Source organism: Notechis scutatus, chromosome 8 (assembly GCF_049901735.1).
Source record: "Notechis scutatus isolate UNSWTSFEM ecotype Mainland chromosome 8, rNotScu1.2, whole genome shotgun sequence".
In the NCBI taxonomy this organism is placed as follows: domain Eukaryota; kingdom Metazoa; phylum Chordata; class Lepidosauria; order Squamata; family Elapidae; genus Notechis; species Notechis scutatus.
In genome coordinates this window covers 18,971,857-18,990,216 of record NC_142016.1, presented here as the reverse complement: position 1 = coordinate 18,990,216, position 18,360 = coordinate 18,971,857, and the positions used below count along the sequence as shown (strand labels likewise).

The 18,360-nt window shown below is 42.6% G+C and overlaps 2 protein-coding genes across 3 annotated transcripts; both read right to left on the bottom strand.

The window, feature by feature from the left end:
* Nucleotides 1–516: 516 nt before the first annotated feature.
* RBM42 (RNA binding motif protein 42) lies at nucleotides 517–10,005 on the bottom strand. Of its 2 annotated transcripts, none has more exons than XM_026685267.2 (10): nucleotides 9,737–10,005; nucleotides 7,712–7,865; nucleotides 7,470–7,557; nucleotides 6,234–6,299; nucleotides 5,992–6,152; nucleotides 5,269–5,409; nucleotides 4,797–5,000; nucleotides 3,354–3,474; nucleotides 2,346–2,540; nucleotides 517–955 (listed from the first exon to the last, which is right to left on the bottom strand). In XM_026685267.2, exons 1-10 carry the CDS (start codon nucleotides 9,889–9,891, stop codon nucleotides 843–845), a joined length of 1,398 nt encoding a protein of 465 aa, XP_026541052.1. In that variant the 5' UTR covers nucleotides 9,892–10,005; the 3' UTR covers nucleotides 517–842. The 2 variants fall into 2 exon arrangements, with proteins under 2 accessions (XP_026541052.1, XP_026541053.1); XM_026685268.2 differs by having other exon boundaries at nucleotides 6,234–6,296; nucleotides 9,737–9,974.
* A 1,696-nt stretch (nucleotides 10,006–11,701) lies between these two features.
* COX6B1 (cytochrome c oxidase subunit 6B1) lies at nucleotides 11,702–16,451 on the bottom strand. The gene is made up of 4 exons (XM_026685277.2): nucleotides 16,321–16,451; nucleotides 13,211–13,324; nucleotides 12,313–12,413; nucleotides 11,702–11,942 (listed from the first exon to the last, which is right to left on the bottom strand). Exons 2-4 carry the CDS (start codon nucleotides 13,314–13,316, stop codon nucleotides 11,889–11,891), a joined length of 261 nt encoding a protein of 86 aa, XP_026541062.1. The 5' UTR covers nucleotides 13,317–13,324; nucleotides 16,321–16,451; the 3' UTR covers nucleotides 11,702–11,888.
* Nucleotides 16,452–18,360: the final 1,909 nt, after the last annotated feature.

The following is an 18,360-nucleotide window of genomic DNA, read 5'->3' as shown; positions in this document are numbered from 1 at the left end:
GAATTAAGTCCTAGTATGGCCTTTCCAGGAAGAATAGTGTTTGTTTATTCTGATCAAGCTGAATATTCCAAGGGTCTTTAGAAAAGGATTCAACGTTGCAGATAACATTGCTCACCAATACGCTTAACACATCACAAGTAAGGAAACATTCTATTAGGGGGTAATCCGAGTATTCTAGGAAGGGAGACTGACTTCAAGCAATACTTGGAATAGTCTCACGTTGGAATCTACCCAATTTCAAACAGAGCTCTGGGATGTTCCAGAAAATAACATTTTGCAAACTTCTAGAATTAATATGAAAGTTGTGTTCCAGTCATGGACCCTATTTACCCTACAGAGGGTGACCAGACTCCTCTGGGAAACCTACAAGCAGGATTCCAAAGGCCACCAAACTCTTTCCTTTGACTTCCCCAACAACTGACTGTCTCTGGAAATATCTTACCACCACCACTCCGAAAAACAAGGTGGCCACAAGGAAACAAGATGCTTTCGGTAAGGGAAAGATAACGAGAAGAGTTAAATGTAGTAAAAAAAGAAGAAGAAGCATAAATTTATTGACTCAGCACAAAAGTTATTTCCCCTCAAAATAAACCCAGAAGACTCTACAAGTTGTGGTTCCTTGCTATCAAAACCAGAAAAGCCAGTTAGTCTGGGGGAACGGGGTGCAAAGCACACAACGCCTCCATGCTTGTCAGCTTCAGGCCAGGGAGGGGGACTGTGCTATCTCAAGCCCCTCTCCACTGCCCAAGTTCCCCAAATCTGCATCTTCTCCAGCAGGCCCGTAACTCAGTTCCTCAGCTTTGGGTGATGGTTGAAGCACAGCCCCAGCGACTGCTGTCCCGTTACCTTAGGCCCAGCTTCTTCTTCTCTTTCTGTTTCTTGCGCACAATGTCGATGTTGCGGTCCTTCCACATGCTCTTGCGCAGTTTAATGGGCCGGCTGCCCACGTATTTTCCTGCCGCGAAAGAACAAGAAACAAGTGTGAAGGTGGGGACGTTTAATATAACGCCTGTGTTGTGGTCCGTCAGCAGCCTGCGGAGATGGCAGCAGAGTCAGACAGTGGGGAGGAACATAGGCCAGTCCAGGAGTCTGGGGAGGAGTCGGACGAGGGTCCTGCGTCCGATACAGAGATGGGGCCAGGGCCATCTGGGAGTTGTGTGCTGACTCCGGAGCCTCCAGAATCTGACAGCAGCGAGGCAGAGGAACAACGGGAGCCTGTTCCCAGTGCGCACATGCACAGAGTTGCCAGAAGGCAAGAACAGTTAAGGCTAAAGGGGCAACTCGGGAGTAAGGCTTGGAGGCGATGGGCCCTCCCATAAGACATAAAGGAGGAGCAAAGGGACATGAGCCTTTGCAGGAAGCAACTTTGTTCGTACTGGTCAGTTTGAAACTTGAAGCTCAGTGTTGAATTTGTGTTCCGTTTTGGCCTTGTATAACTAATTCGACATTTAGTTGTTGGCAGCATTTCAAGGAACATAAAGGCGCATGCTTATCCTGAAGAACTTTGGCAGACTTCCATGGGACTATTTACAAATGGTTTCAGACTCATTACGGGCTGTGAATGACTAAAATTCACAGCCGTTGAAATAAAGAAAAAGGGGTTTTGGGACTAATGTATGTTTGTTAATGTCTCCATAAACCTTGGTCACAACAGCCTGTCTCCTGAAGCCAGGTATTAAGCCAAGCTCCTGTCATCCTGGGATGGAAGTACCTTCATATCTAAGGGCAGCTATAAGGGGGAGGGAAGTCCCAACAATTACCTGGAGGGTATTGGGATGAAGCTGGCAAATGTAATTTATCCACACAACTAGGTTAGCTGGGTTCACGTATTATACCCAAATGATCGTGTGGTTTATTTCATTTGGAGTTATATGTTATATTATCTTTGCCACTGAGGTTGTGAAACTATAATTAATGGCTTAGAGATCGCTTGGGCTACAGTGGTGCATTCCATCAGCCAGTTCAACAAACCCTATTTTATTCTTATGTAGGGACCACGTCATTAAAGAATAACAGCACTTTGGGAATTGACTTGAATTCCCTAAAATGCATCAGATGCAATTTAGCACAAACTTCTTCTCTTTTTTAAGCAGACTTTTTATGGAGCTATACTTCAGATTGGGAGTTAAGTCGTGGTTGGACTTAGCAGCCAGTTGATGTTTTGGGTTTTCTTGCCTTGCCTCGAAAGACAGGACATTTTTTTTTTTTTATCACTGGTTACTTCATTTTTAGTTGGGAGTTGAATCTGTTTTCTCCACTTCAACGGGACTTGAGCAGGATATCCTCTCGGGATGAAATGGACAGCTCCGCCCTCACCGTCAATAAACGGGGAACCTCACACTCACCATTCATCTCCCGCATAGCGCGGACATAGTCGTTGGGGTCTTTGAAGCTGACAAAGCCGTAGCCTTTGGTTTTGCCCGTGCGCTTGTCCCGGATGACTTTGGCCTTTAGGAAAGATGGGTAGCGGCTGAAGGCACGGGCCAGGATGTCGTCGTTCACCTCGTTGCCCAAGTCCCCACAGAAAATCCGGAAGTCATCTAGGAAGGAAGGAAGGAAGGAAGGAAGGAAGGAAGGAAGGAAGGAAGGAAGGAAGGAAGGAAGGAAGGAAGGAAGGAAGGAAGGAAGGAAGGAAGGAAGGAAGAAAAGAAGGAAGGAATGGAGGGAGGGAGGGAGGGAGGGAGGGAAGGAAGGAAGGAAGGAAGGAAGGAAGGAAGGAAGGAAGGAAGGAAGGAAGGAAGGAAGGAAAGAAAAGGATGGATGGATAATGCAGGGTCCTTGCTTAGTCAAGACAACAGAAAACCTTCAATGTGCATAGATAAAAGGTGACACGTATCAGAATGTCAAGGAATTCTTTTCTAATTTAACATAGTTTTTGCCTCTCTAGAAGAGGATTTTTTTTGGGGGGGGGAAAGGGGGGGGCCAATCTCAAAAGAGTCAATTTAGTGTAATGATTTGGGCACTAAGCTAGAAACCATGGTTTTTTACTCCTGCTTTGGGCCCCAAGTCAGCCTTGAGCCAAGTCCTTCTCTCTCAGTCCTAGAAGCAGGCCACTTCCGAAAACCTCGGCAAGAAAATTGCAGGGACTTGCCAACACTGACTCAGTGGCACCAAAAGAAACAAACAAAATCTCGAAGAGGATGATGGTTTATTCCAGACTCAACACGTTCTGATTTGGTTTGATATACAGGCTGGATTATGCTGGGAGACTCCGAAGGTGTTTACAAGTTCATACATTTGACAAAGGCCAGTCAGTGGAAGAATGTGGGTGCCAATGTTAGGCTTGAGGAAAAAAAAGTCATGGCCTCAACACCCACCGTCTACCCCCTGGCCCACTCCAGTTGGATGCTCACCAGGGTCCCATTCAAGAAGGCTGGGGTCCTCCCAGCAGGTCCCAGCAGCAGTACGGATGCAACGCTTCAACTTCTCCTGCTTTGTCTTCTTCTTGTCTTCAGGCGTGCTCTCCATGACCGGCTAGGGGGAGAAGAGGAACGTGTCAATTACTTAACCTGTGTTGAACAACACGTCTGAAACTGAAGACTGTCCTTGGCCCGGCAGTCTAGAGAGTAAACAACACATGAAGAAGAAGAAAAAGGCACCCTTTCTCACTGCTCTTTTTCTCACCAACTCCTACCTATCTCAGACTATTTGTTACGAGTCCTGAACCCCAGGCTCATTCACACAATACAGTGACAATTAGTTAATCTAAGGCAGGGGTGTCCAACCTTGGCAACTTTAAGACTTGTGGACTTCAACTCCCAGAATTCCTCAGCCAGCAAAGCTGGCTGAGGAATTCTGGGAGTTGAAGTCCACAAGTCTTAAAGTTGCCAAGGTTGGACACCCCTGATCTAAGGCTTTAGCTTCTGGGGAATTAACCCCTGCTTAGTTGGCATTTCTCCAGCTAGTCTAAGAAGAAGAAGCCTAAGGCTGGAAGGATGCTTCTCATGATCAACAAAGTCCTTAGGTCCTCTTGCAGCGCCCGTTCCCGCAGCCTATTAATAAGCACCTGTGCTGGTGGCCTTTGAGTTTAATCATTTAGTTCCCCAAGATTTTAGACTTTGGCTTTTCATACCAATGAGGTTCACTCCTTTTTTCATTTATTTACATTTGTTTTAAAAAATTCAAAGAATAACAAGAACAAAAAAAAAACAACCCAAAGATTTTCAAAAAAAGAGAAGGACTAAAGTTAAGAAATATGACTTCCAATCTTTTTTTTTTTAAACAGATTATTACAATTTTATGGTTCCTCCTATCTCTTACATATTGTATAAATGCCTTCAGCTCTCACTAATGAAGCATCATTCCCGATGCTAAGCCAAACGGTGGGCTTGCATCAACGTTATCTTTATCATCAGTTGGGCTGAGAGAGAGAAGGCAAAAGTCCTCCAGCTGGCTTTCGTGACTAAGTCTTCTGGTTTCTAGTCTAGCTCCTGAACTACAACACCAAACTGGCTCACTCCAAGAGGTTGTGTGAAGTCAGCCTATTGCCCCCAACAATCCGGGTCCTCATTTTACCCACCTCGGAAGGGTGGAAGGCTGAGTCAACCTTGAGCCCGGTGAGATTCAATCTGCCAAACTGCAGTCAGCCGACAGTCAGCAGAAGTGGCCTGCAGTACTGCACTCTAACCACTGTGCCACCGCGGCTCATGGTGGTGCATTTGTCTATATCTCTTCCCCTTTCTGCTCCCTCCATCCCAGAAATACTTAGCTCTCAACAGCTTTGAAGAAAAACATGAAAATAAGACAAAGAGGAAACTATTCATTGGCTTTACGAAGAAATGACCACTGTTTATTACCTCTACGGGAACAAATCCAGCATCAGCTCCGCGGGGCCGCTTCCCTCGTGTAGGTGCCAGGTCATGCCCACGTAGTGATGGTAGCCGAGAGTCCACGACTGGGATCAGGTCTGTTTCTGGCATACTTGGGCCTATCACGGGCTCCTCAGTCCCAGTTGGTTCTTTCTCCTCCACCACAGGTGGCAGATGCTCTCGATGTTCCTCCTACACAAGCAGAGAGAAGAGGCCAGTGAGGCTCAGGAGCCAAATACTTACTGGAGACCATGTTTTCCTATGATCCCCTAAGGCAGAGGTCTCCAAACTTGGCAACCTTAAGACTTGTGGACTTCAACTCCCAGGATTCTCCAGCCAAGTTTGGGGAAACCTGCCCTAAGGAAGCTCAGTGGTTCCAAGTGGTTTCCCTCCTTGGAGGTGAAGGAGAAAGTTGGAAAAGAGAACGGACTCAAGTATAAATTTAACCAGACTCACTAACCTCTTGTTTTTTCACTGGTGGAGAAGAATATACCGTAGGAGCCGCCTGGATAACTGTGGGGTTGACTTTTGGAGGGGCCACCACCGGCCGAGGGACAGGCACCAGTGGAGCCAAAGAGCCAACGGGAATGCCTGGCCCCACCTGGTCAAGAAGGAGGAGAACACCGTCACAATATGCTCCATAAACTCTTGTTTTAAAAATGGTTTACTCCTTTTTCGAATGTAACCAAAAAGAAAAACAAGTTTAACGAGACACAGTATAAAGAGAAAAAACGTGAAGACAATTAAAGTATAGAAGAAATATTCTTTACTTTAAAAAACAAACAAACAAAGTTTTGTACATTTAAGGAGTTATAGTTAAACATCCAATACAATTCAAGTCTTAAACAGCAGACTAAATCTGGAGCATGCAGAATTACACTCAGATTTCTTAATGCCAGTAAAAAATAAAAATAAATTCATATGTAGATAATATAAACGTTGGGTTCTTGTGAGGTGGGCAGCCATATAAATATAAGACACACCAGTCAATACATCTGCAGATCCTTTGACAGTGTCACTCAACAGATATTAAAAAGAGGACCGTTCTACACTTATACACGTATTGCGTTTTTAATTTATACTGACAAACCCTCTTCATATAATTCCAAACCCCTTATAACTGGTCTCAAAACCTGGCACAGCTTCTGGTACCCACCCTGCTCTAAAAGAGAAAGGTACTTACTGGGGGACCAGGTCGCATTGGTCCTATGCTCCCAAGGGGTGGGCCAGGTGCTCTCTGCATTGGTGGACCCATCAGTATCGGGGGCCCTTGAGGGCCAGGCATCGGGGGCCCTACCATGGGCTGGTGATGTGGTGGGCGCATCGCCATGGGCCGGGGGCCACCTTAAAAAAAGTAAAAGACAGTGGTAGAAAAACAGAGGCTCTGGCCATCCACTGGGCTTAAAAAGGAAAAGGGAAGCTTACCTGCGCGCTGTAAGACATGAGGCACAAAGGTTGGTCGGAGAATGGGAGGGCGTTGTGGGGGAACTGCTGGAAGGGGGAAAAAAAAACGCTTTGAAAACTCTCCTTCTGAAAGCAAATGGTTTCTATTTTACAAGGAATTTTCTTAGCCTACTGGAGGAGTGGAAAACTCAACTCTTCCTGCAGTTCAATGAGATTGCATATTGGGAACAGAGAACAGGGCTGCCCAGCTCTGACACCTACTTGGTTCCTAAGTGAGGTGTAGAGGAGGAGGAATGGGGACTGTCTGATCATTCCGTTGCAGTCCACCTTGCTTTTTGTAACCATGTTACCACACAAATCAAAAATTGATGGAGAACTGTCGGGCAGGACAGAAGAGAGGTTAAATTCCTGGAGTAGAAAGTAGTGTATTTGCCCTACACAATTCATCTTATGTTGTCATCTATGGCAGAGATCTCCAACCTTGGCAACTTTAAGACTTGTGGACTTCAACTCCCAGAGTTCCTCAGCCAGCAAAGCTGCCAAGGTTGGAGACCCCTGATCTATGGCACCAGAGAGACACTTTTTTGCATCCCCTCAAATCTGCTCAATGGCTCAATTTGTAATGCTGTTTATTACTTTAAAACCTGTACATGGGTCTTCCCCAAACCAAGTTTCTGCCAATATGCTGGAGTAAAATAATCCCCAGCTCACATAATCCAAATGGCTGAGATTATGAAAACTGTAGACCAATGGACCTATAACTAGTCAAGGAAAACTATTATAAATGACTTGGGACCAGGATGCTTAAAAGAATGCCATCCTTTCAAGTGTTGATTCCGTTGAAGAGACCTATTAGACATGTTCCACTTCGGTGGCAATTGTTGAGAATATAAGCATCTCTGCTTCATTTCAAATACGCTATCTCTGCCTTTAACCTGACCCAGATTCATAAACCAGATGAAAACTATTTGTTTCAGCATCTTTATAGCACAGGGTCATCACTGTTTTCAGCTCTTAAGTTGGATTTATCCTAATTCTTTTTCCCCCTCTTCTTTTGGGGTTTCCTTAAATCAATATTTTGGAAACAATATTCTAAGAATTAAAATCAAGAGTTTCTTGAGTTTAATAAACGATATTACTTAAACTGGAGTGAGGCACCTCTATTCTTAACTATCTTTCTCACTTAAAGACACTGCTGAAGTTAATGTGGGGACAGGAATATGATTGTTGAGCCAAACTCTTTGGAACTGACCATACCTGGGCCTACAAATGGCACTGGAGGAGCCACAATAGGGGCAACTACTGTGGCAGCTGCTGCTGCTCGGGCTTCCAAACTCTGCTGGACCTGGAGGGCATGAGGATAACAAAAGATGGCAACAAAATCAGATGAATAGTCATGTACAAAAATTTACAATGTCAAAGACAATGTAGTACTGATTTTAAATATTCCACTGAAAACATTCTAGCACCCTGCATTACAAAGAATACACACTGCTCACCTGTTGGTAAGTGTTAGTAGCAATGATGGGTCGGATGATGGGAACCGGGGGCACTGCAGTTACCGCTGGTACTGCTAGAGCAACCGGCACAGCTTCTACCACAGAGGCAACAGGAGGCAGAGAGACAGGAGCTCCAAGAACTTCCTGCTCAAACCTGGAAGTAATTATCAGGAGGCATATTACATTTTTGAACATTCAAACACTTCACTTTCATCTTAACAGCAATTAGAATCAGGCTTTATTCCCTGATTAGATTTATATTACTTCCCTGAAGGATACATAAAAACAAAATTAAGTTCCCACTGAACTATGAAATTCTTTGAATGGTCCATAGAGAAACAAAATGTTAAACAGAAAGAGGAGGGGCAGGGGGGGAGGGAGAGGGAGATTTTGAGCCTTTATCTAAACTGGGAAATACTAGGGATAAATACTCAGACAGCTTATCGAAGCTGTTGTATATTCCCAACTCAAGTTTCCTAGGATGCTCATCTGCCTTTTCTCCAAGTTTCAATACATTCAAAACTACAGGCAAAATAAATACTCAATTTTTCACTGTTCCCCCAAGTCAAAGAGCATGGGACTAAAATTAAACATAAACAAGACCAAATTAATGACAACAGGTAGCACAACCAGGCTTAGAATTGGCAGCAAAGATACTTAAGTGGTGGAGACCTTCTGCCTTTTAACATCAACAGAGAAAAAACAAACAGTCAAGAAACACACCACCACATGTATGTGGTGGAACAACTATAAAAGCCTGGAAAAGATACCCAGATTCTGTGATGCATCTATACTTACAAAGATAAGATTAGAGTCATGCACGTCAAAGTATTCCCTGTAACACTCTAAGAAAGCAGGATAGGAAAAGGACCTTGGACAACCAAGAAAACAAACCAATGGACCATCGAACAAATGAATCCAAACTCAAATTATCCTACTCTGGACACGTTATACAAAGACCCTGCAAAAGGCTCTAATGCCCATAATAGTATGTTATGTCTACATTTTTATGTATTATGTCTAAGTATATTTACCCATGTGGTATGACTGCTTTCTTTTATCCTTCTCATATGTTCCACAACCTTCTCTTGTTGGTATGATCATTATGGTTATTATTACTTTGATATTGATTATTATTTTGTTTTTTTAATGTACACTGAGCACTTGTGCCCTGGAAATAACTTCCTTGTGTGCCTATCACGCTTGGTCAATGAAGTATTGTTATCAACCGGTATCTCTCTCTCTCTCTCTGTCCGTCCGTATATATCTATACTGTACCTATTATCTATTTATCTATCTATATCTATACCTATATATCATTAATCTATCAATCCATCATCAATCGATCATCTGTCAATCTAGCTATCATCTATTATCTATCATCAAGCTATCTATCCATCCATGGTATCTAAGGTATCTATCTCTATCATATCTATCATCAATCTATCATCTATCAATCCATCTATCATCAATCCAACATGTCAATCTAGCTATCTATTATCTATCATTAACCTATCGTCTGTCTGTCAGTCTATCAACAATCTGACCGATATTTGGGGCTATAGATCCCATAAACTCGGGAAACGCGTCTCAGAATTGGGGATTATTGGAATGCACGTAATTCGAGGTCATCCGAAAGGCTGGGCTCCACTCAAAGGAGGCTTTGCACAAACCCCCGTAAGACCCAACTTGACTGCACCAAACTTGACTGCAGGAAATACAACTTCAGCAACAGAGTAGTCAATGTCTGGAATACTCTACCTGACTCTGTGGTTTCTTCCACAAACCCCAAAAACTTTAACCTTAGACTGTCTACTATTGACCTCACCCCTTTCCTAAGAGGTCTGTAGGGGGCATAAGCGCACCAACGTCCCTACCGTCCCTGTCCTATTGTTTCTTTTATTTTTCTTACATGTATCCATGTATTCATAACTATGTATATACTTATATCTATTACATTGTAAGCGATTGACAAATCAAACAAATACTAAATACACCAAGCTCCTCTCGGGTCTCTCTACTCACAAGGCCATCTCGGCCTCCATTTCCTTCAGTCTCTCCTCGCCGCTTTTCGCGCCTCCCGCCGCCACCACTGCTCCTTGCCCAGGAGCCCCTCCCGGCACCCCAGGAGGGGCTCCGGGCGGCGGAGGCGGCGGCGGAGGCATCGCAGGAGCCGCCATGGCTCGACTTCTTCAGTCCGGCCCAGTTACTCTAGTAGCGTCCAATGCCGACTTTTTCTTCTTTCCGGCGCACAGTTAAGTGATCACAGGATAACTTCCGGAGCTTCTTCCGCTTTCTAGCGGAAAACCAAGCAAGCTTTTCCTAGAGCGTACTTCCGGTTCAGAAAGGAAGGTTCTCCGACTCTATGAGCTGGCTGGTTTCTTGTCACTTAAATAGAATAAAATAGATCTGGAAGGGACCTTGGAGGTCTTCTAGTCCAGCCCCCTCCTCAAGCAGGAGAATTTATATCAGCAGTCCCCAAACTTGGCAACTTTAAGACTTGTGGACTTCAACTCCCAGAATTCTCCAGCTAGCATAGTTGGCTGGACAATTCTGGAAGTTGGAAGTCCACAAGTCTTAAAGTTGCCAAGTTTGGACAGCTCTGATCTATATCATTTGATACAAGTGGCTGTCAAATCTCTTCTTCAAAACCTCCAGTGATAAAGCAGCCACGATTTCTGGAGGCAAGCTGTTCCACTGGTCAATTGTCCTCACTGTTAGGACTTTTCTCCTTAATTCCATGTTGCTTCTTTCCTTGAGTAGTTTCCCTCCATTGTTTCTTGTCTTGCTTTCCGGTGCTTTGCAAATAAGCTGACTTCCTCCTCTCTGTGGCAGCCCCTCAAATGCTGGAATACTACTATCATGTCACCCCCAATTCTTTTCTTTAAACTTGTCATACCCAAACCCCCAACCCCCCCTCATATCCCCCCCCCTTCACAAAAAAACAACCCCCCCGTCCCTCATCCCCCCCCCCTTTTTCACCCAAATCCTGATGAATTAGCATTTTGGTTACTGTAATTTTTATATTATAGCATAATATTAATGTCAGAAATGTGTGGTTTGTCTTTTTTTTACTAATGAAAAGATGAAATATGTAATATAGCAGATATAGTATTTTACTTTTGCTCCGATGATATTTTAGTGGTGTATCTTCTAATTTTTAAAGTTTTTTTTTAAGTTTGAAAATTGTTTTAATTGTTAAGAAAGCTAAACAAAAATGTTTTCCTAAGAATAATCCTAAACATACTTACTAAAAAATTTCAAACTGATAACATATGGATCATGACTTCACTGCATATATTACAAAATATTTTGCATGAGTGATACCATGACATCCGATGCCACCATGCATGTATATCATTTGCATGGTGCCATCGCAACACATATGCCTGATTTCCTTGTAGATACTGCTTTTAAGAGTATGTAGAAAACACAAAACACGCAGGCACCCAAATGCCATTTTTTCCGCTAGAGATAGGTTTGAATATATTCTTACTCAACTCTGTTTAAAGCGTGCAGTCTCCTCTCCATAAAACAGAGTTGTTGGCTAAGCCTGCTCAACAGTTAGCACAATGTGTGAGGCCCATGTGGTATCTGATGCCCTTTTCAAAATCTGTTCACTGGCTGCCTATGATAAGAAGAGGTGACTTACGAGGCTATTCAAATGTTGAAATCAAGGCAATCTACGCAAGTGGATTTTTCATGTCGCACTTGCTTAGCCCAGAACATAGGATTAGTAACTGAGAAATGACCAGGTGTGAGATGGCTGACCCTGGTATAATAAGTCCTGTTATCAACATACAAGCAGCTATAAAGTTTCCCATGTACATATAAGCTGTTTAACCCAATGAATGGAAAGGCTTATATCTTGTCAAAAGGGGTCCAGTGAGAAAGTACAAACATGTAGCACAATAATGACATCTGACCCATTCTTTGAGAACGTTACCATAGATAAAGCATGTGGTAGAACATATGCATGAGTCAGCAGGATAAACATAGGCATGGGTAACATGCATTTTATTAGAACGGGTAATATCCAAGGTTTTGTACTATTAAATGATTCAGGTGCTCAAGCAGACAAGAGCCATTTCAGAAAAATCCTTCAGATGTACCACATAGAAAGGACTCAGCAGTGCAACTTCCTGAGTAGGGGAGCTACTGGCAGACAAAAAGACCATCAGATTTTGCCTGGAAAACAGCCATTTTCCCGAAGTTCATCCCAGTTGTCAACCTGCAAAAGATCAGAACATTTTCTTTGGATCACTGTTTCTCAATTAAGAGTTATGTCATTAAAACTGTAACTCTTCCACGCACTTCTCAATTATGTCCTGAAGGAGAGGGGTAAGAAGTATTTTGAATACAATTCTGGAGGTTTTTGATGGAGTTGGTAATCAATTGTTTCCCAGATGTACTGGAACTACAACATCCATGATTAATGGCCAGGGATTTCAGAGTTTTACTTCAAAGTATTTTGGTTATCAGATTGCCTGACCCTTCGTGGCTGTACCCCTGAAGAGGGAAATATCTTTTACCGTCTTCCTTTGCCCCCAACTGGTTTCTTGTACAAAAATGCTTTAGCCAGACTTATGTAATTTACTTACCCAAAAAGAAGGGCAGAGGGATGAGTATACTTTTTTATACCACTGGCAGACATAGGGATCACTGCCTTTGGCATTCATAGCTTTCTCACAGCGATGGAAATCTGCCAGGAGGGGGGAAAAAAAACATTTCATGGAGCAAAATGCATCTAATCTAGAAGAGTCCTTAAAAACAGAATCATGTATAAGCCTGAAGAATCTATAAGACTGTGTATTGTCCAACACCTGGGTCTCCGAAATAAAAGACCCAACATTCTGCCCTCCAACACATCCAAATACAATTTGATGATGATGATGATACATCATCAAACCCAGTGTTTTCTCAATCTACAATCAGTTGTTGCTACAGAGAAAGTGGGAGTTCAATATTGTATTATACAATCAGCCTAACCAGAAAATAAAAGTTATCAAATCCCCACAACTCAGTATTCTTGCTTGTATATTTATTTATTTATATTTATTAAATGTATATAGCACTCACTACTGGAGTGACTCTTATATGCAAGATAAACTGACTGTTTTTCAGAAGACTGAGGAGTTATTTTAGCACAATCGGGACGGTATAGTTAAAACTTTGTTTTACCATGGCAAGCTATAACCCAAGCTGTCAAAAAAGTTCAAAAGAAAAATCGGAGAGAAAAAAAGGAAATGTAATGTGTTAAAAACTAAAAAAAAAAAAAAAAAAAGCCAAGGAAATTATTCATCATGTAATTAATGTTTTTAAATATAGGGGGAAGAAACAGTAAAACCATTTTTATGTTTAAGCTTTCCATAAATAATATATTATTTTTACTTCAATAGAGAAAAATATGACCTTTTTATAAAGATTTCAGAATATGAAGTCTTTTTTCTCATCCATAATACAGAAACGCAAACGTTCACATGCATCAATAATACTAACCAAGGTAGTTCTGCCAGCAGCCTCGTGTTTGATTTTGATTGGGGAACCTACTGTCAAACGGAGCTGTTTTGTAGTTCTCTATCTTGCTTTTTATCGCTTCAGACATACTTTTTTCTGAAAATAGAAGAGAAATCAGGAAATAGATATATCCTGGTGCTTCAAAATGTCAGCTATTAGAAGACATTCCCTTAGGAAAAAGATCAAGTTTTCCCTATGATAATTTTATCACCCAAAGAATTTAATACTGGATTGCCATAGATATTTTATTCGAAGTAGAATCCTGCTGATAAATCAATGTCTACTCCCTATTATATGCCTTCTTACTGTCTTGTGATCCCTTCCTCTACAATGAATATAAATATGAACATTATTTCTCTTCTTACTAATTATATCAGTGTTGGAGTTAGCATTGCAAAGGACAGAAGAATGGGGGAAGAGGGCTGTAAGATCTACCCTTTTACTTGGCTTTCTTGCAAGTCAAGTTTTGGAAACCTTTCTCACCCTGTGGCCTCACCCAGCTTTGGGATAGCATTTTCTGGACACTGTAAAACAAAGGAAAGCTAAGTAAAATCATTAGCACATTTGTGATCATGTGACTGGACTTAGTGACAGCTTTGTTTAACAACTGGGTTGGACTGTCAAGGACTATTGGTTCAGTCCATTTCTCCTATCTGCAATCAGTGAACCAGAAATTAAATCTTCTGCTCACATCAGTTATAGAACTATGTCTGGAACCCCTTCCTGCTATATAGGAGAAAGCCTTGGTACCCTTAGCACTGATCATCAGCTATTTTAATCTAATACATTAATATGCCTCTCTCTTTTTAAAAACCTGGCAACTGAAAGGAGATAATGGTTTCACCCTTAAGCTTTAAAGCAGACAAACTGAATTTTAGCAAATCAGTTCCAGATATATATTCTAGCCTGCTGAACAGAAATAACAGAAGAGTTGGAAGGGATTATTATATAATAATAATATATATGAGATAAATAAGGCCTCAGAATGCTCACGTCAAGAAATTGGAAGCAGATATTTTATTCTGCGTTCTGCTTGCTGGCTTCTGCCCAAAATAATAAAAAATGGGTGTACTTGGTAGGCTAATCAGATTAATAAACAATTAAATGTCTGAACGTTGAACAGGTGACTAAATAAACATCTTGCTTTTTTATTAGTTCAATCGAGATGCAGTTTGGGAAAAAACTGCATCTACCCAAGTGATGCTTTCTAAGCAGCTCCTAAAATCTTTTAACTGAACAATGGGAAGAAGAAAGCAATATTAAGTTTTCATTAGACTGCTAGTTGTGTCTCTTTAACAGACTTCCTGACACTTCACATAACAGAAAAGATCCTTTGCTAAAACAATTACCTATGGCTGAGGATGAAAGGTACGAAGTTATCTTGCCTGCAGACCAGAAAACAGTAACAAAAATGACATGCCACATGTGAGACAGTGTGCCCACTGCTGTAATATTAAGCACTGAAGATATATACACATTAGCTGGGTTCAACAGCACCCTACGCTCAGACCACAAAACAGTTATTGTGTTCAGATATCTGACACCCAAATAAAACAATTGTAGGAGGGCTTCACTTGTGACTGATATAATATGGTAAACCAGTGGCTTCCCATCCGTCACTGAACCATAGATATTGCCTCATTTCATTTCAGGCTACCCCAGTTTTTGTGTAACTTCAGTTTTAGAAATTCAAACTGTTCTAGTAAAATCAAGGCAAAGGGGAAGGGGACATTTCATGGCCAAATCTGATGTACCCTAACTTTCTTGCCAGTGTTCCTAATCTTTATTTAAGTGCTAATCTATCATAAAAAGACAAGTTATCCAAAATGGAAATACTGGCACACAATCCTCCAACTAATAATGGTGATGGTTTATTAAGCTTGTGGAATAGTATCATTTGGCTGGAAGGTTACCTTTTGAATTAAGTCTGCTTGGGTGCACATTCTTTTCAAACAGCTTTCTTTTGTTGCAGGTAGTCCTCGACTTACAACAGTTTATTTAGTGAAAGTCCGAAGTTACAACGGCACTGAAAAAAGTGACTTAGGACCATTTTTCACACTTATGACTGTTGCAGCATCCCCATGGTCATGTGATTTACACTCCAATGCTTGACAACTGGTTCCTATTTATGATGGCGGTAGTGTCCCCGAGGATATCTTTTGCGACCTTCTTATGAGCAAAGTCAACGGGAAAGCCAGATTCACTTAACAACAATGTTACCAATTTATCAGTTTAACAATGGCAGTGATCCACTAACAAATGCCACAAGAAAAGCCGTAACATGTGGTCAAATTCACTTAAGAAATTTCCTCGCCACATAATTTTTTGGGATCAATTGTGGTGGTAAGTCGAGGACTGCCTGCTTTGGAGAGAAGACTGTCCTTGGGCAAGGCCTCAAAGGGCTTTCTCTGAATGGAAAGAACTTCTTCGCAGGACAAATGGGAAAGATTTTCCCCAAACTGTCCTCCTCCACCTCCTTCTTCCCTGAGCCTCCTTTTCTAGTACTTGAGGGGTGGTGGGTGCTAAGAATAGAATTTTTTATTGGCCAAGTGTGATTGGACACACAAGGAATTTGTCTTTTGTGCGTAAACTCTCATGGTACATAAAAGCTATAAATGATAAATCATCACTTTTAAGAATAATTATTTTTAAGAATAAGGGAAAGAGGGAGGGAGGATGGAAGGAAGGAGGGAGAAAAGAATGGAAAGAAAAAGAGAGAGACAGAGATAGATAGATAGAGAGAGAGAGAGAGAGAGAAGGAAGGAAGGGAGGGAGGGAGGGAGGGAGGGAGGGAGGAAGGACGCAGAACTGTGGCTGTTTGGGATCCAAAGCTCCCTTAGGACCCGGCCTCCTCCTCCCCCTGTTGCTGCCACCGCGTGCACTGGACTCCAACCCCCATCATCCCCAACTGACACGCCGATTCAGTCTGAGAGACCCAAAGACCCGGACGGGCGCAGTTCCCCTTCGGGGTGGGGAGGCGCCATCAGCACCGGGTCTTCCCGGGCTCTTCTCGTGAGGAAACCCAAGGCCCCCTCCGGTCCTCTCCTCCTCATTCTCCCCGCCCGGCTGAGAGCGAGTCCCCGGCTTCTCACCGCAACGAGGGCGACGAAACAGCGGCTTCCTCAAAGTGACTTTCACCTGCAGAACAGGCCACCAAGACGCCGGAACCAGCGACGGGGAGGCTAGAGCAGCACCGGAAGAACGAGCGCAAGGACGCTCTAGTTCCGCCCCTCGTTTTAGCGGGATCTCTCACGTGGCCAGCTGAGGGCTGCACTGGCGCCAAAATAATGGAGCTTCTTCTAGAGAAAAAATGGAGAACTAAGCCCGCCTCCCATGACTTTGTGGACTTCAACTCCCAGAATTCCTGAGCAAGCCATGCTGGCTCAGGAATTCTGGGAGTTGAAGTCCATGGGTCATAAAAGGGCCACAATTCCCTACCACTGCTCTAGACAGGCTGGCCAACCTGTATACATAATCTAGATACTGAATTGACCCATTTTCTGGAGTAGAAGACTTGCAAAGAGAAGGAACTGACAGCTGCTGTACCTTCCAGTATGCAGACTTTTTTTCCCTTATGTTCATCGCATTTCTTTTTTTAAAGTTTCCTACAGCTATTAATGATTATTCATTTTAATTAAGCTTCACTACAATAACCTACACTAATCTTTTTTCCCTAATACTTGACAGTGTAAAATTCTTTGAGAGAGGGAATATCCCCTTGCTAGGCTATGGTCTATTTAATCATGTTAATTAATGTATTTCAATGCATATGGCCATCCATTTCAAATTCATGACTTTGGACAATTCAAAACTAAAAAATCATACAAATACAGTGAGCAGCTGGGATATAAAAACCATCAATAGCAATTGACTCTGTTACTGTACAAACTGCTATGCATTTGAATCCTCAAGCCTGGTGACAAAACCAGGCATTTTAAGGCAGTGGTCCCCAAATTTTGGGACATCGGGTTCCATGGAGAGACATTTTTTCCGCAGACCGGAGGGGACATGGTTTTGTGTGCTGACTGCATCCCGCAGATGGGGCTTTGCTTGACTGAGCAGCCCAATTTCTGGCAAGCTGTGGCCCGGTGCCGGTACATGGACCGGGGGTTTGGGACTCCTGTTTTAAGGCCTTGTAAAACACCACAAAGGTTAGGGCCAATCTAACCTTGGAGTGGGCAGGATTAGCATGAGAGAAACGTCTTTATTCCTGGTCCTGCCAGGTAGGATTCCCAAATACCAAGCATCTCCTGATTAGACAGACAATAACAGGGAGAAACAGTCGTTCAAATAACCCAGTCCAATACCATATATGATATCCAACTATAGTAGGATACCCTCTCCCAGTTGTATAGAATTCAACTTCCACAATTCTCCAAAATTACCATCCTGGCTGGGAAATTCTAGACAGAGGTCTCCAAACTTGGCAACTTTAAGACTTGTGGACTTCAACTCCCAGAATTCTCCAGCCAGTTATGCTGGCTGGAGAATTCTGGGAGTTGAAGTCCACAAATCTTAAAGTTGCCAAGTTTGGGGACCACGGTTGTAGGAGCTGAAGTCCAGGCATCTGTAGCAGTGGTGGGATTCAATTTTTTTTACAACCAGTTCTGTGGGTGTGGCTTGGTGGGCATTGCAGGGGAAGAATACTGTAAAATCTCCAATCAGAGGTGGTATTTGCTGGTTCTCCGAACTACTCAAAATTTCTGCTACCGGTTCTCAAGAACTGATCAGAACCTGCTGAATACCACCTCTGATCTGGAGGGTATGAAATTTAAAGGTTAAGACTAATTTTAACTAAGTCACATTTAAAGAAATTGCAGCTGTGGAGAGCGTCCATCCAGGGTTGTGCATAGCCAGCTTTCCTGTTCTCCATTTTTCCAAAACTGGAAAATGTGGAGAGTTTTCAAACCAGTCTCACAACACTAAAAATTGTTGGGCTTAAGTTAGTATCAGTTGCCCCCACTATTAATAATACAGGAACAGTCATTTTCCTCCCACCACACAGACAAATTGAGCGTGGGTTGCCTTTGTATGGTCTAACTCCCCTGGCCTTTTTTCTTTGTTTAGAATAGAATTCTTTATTGGCCAAGTGTGGTTGGACACACAAGGAATTTGTCTTCGGTGCAAATGCT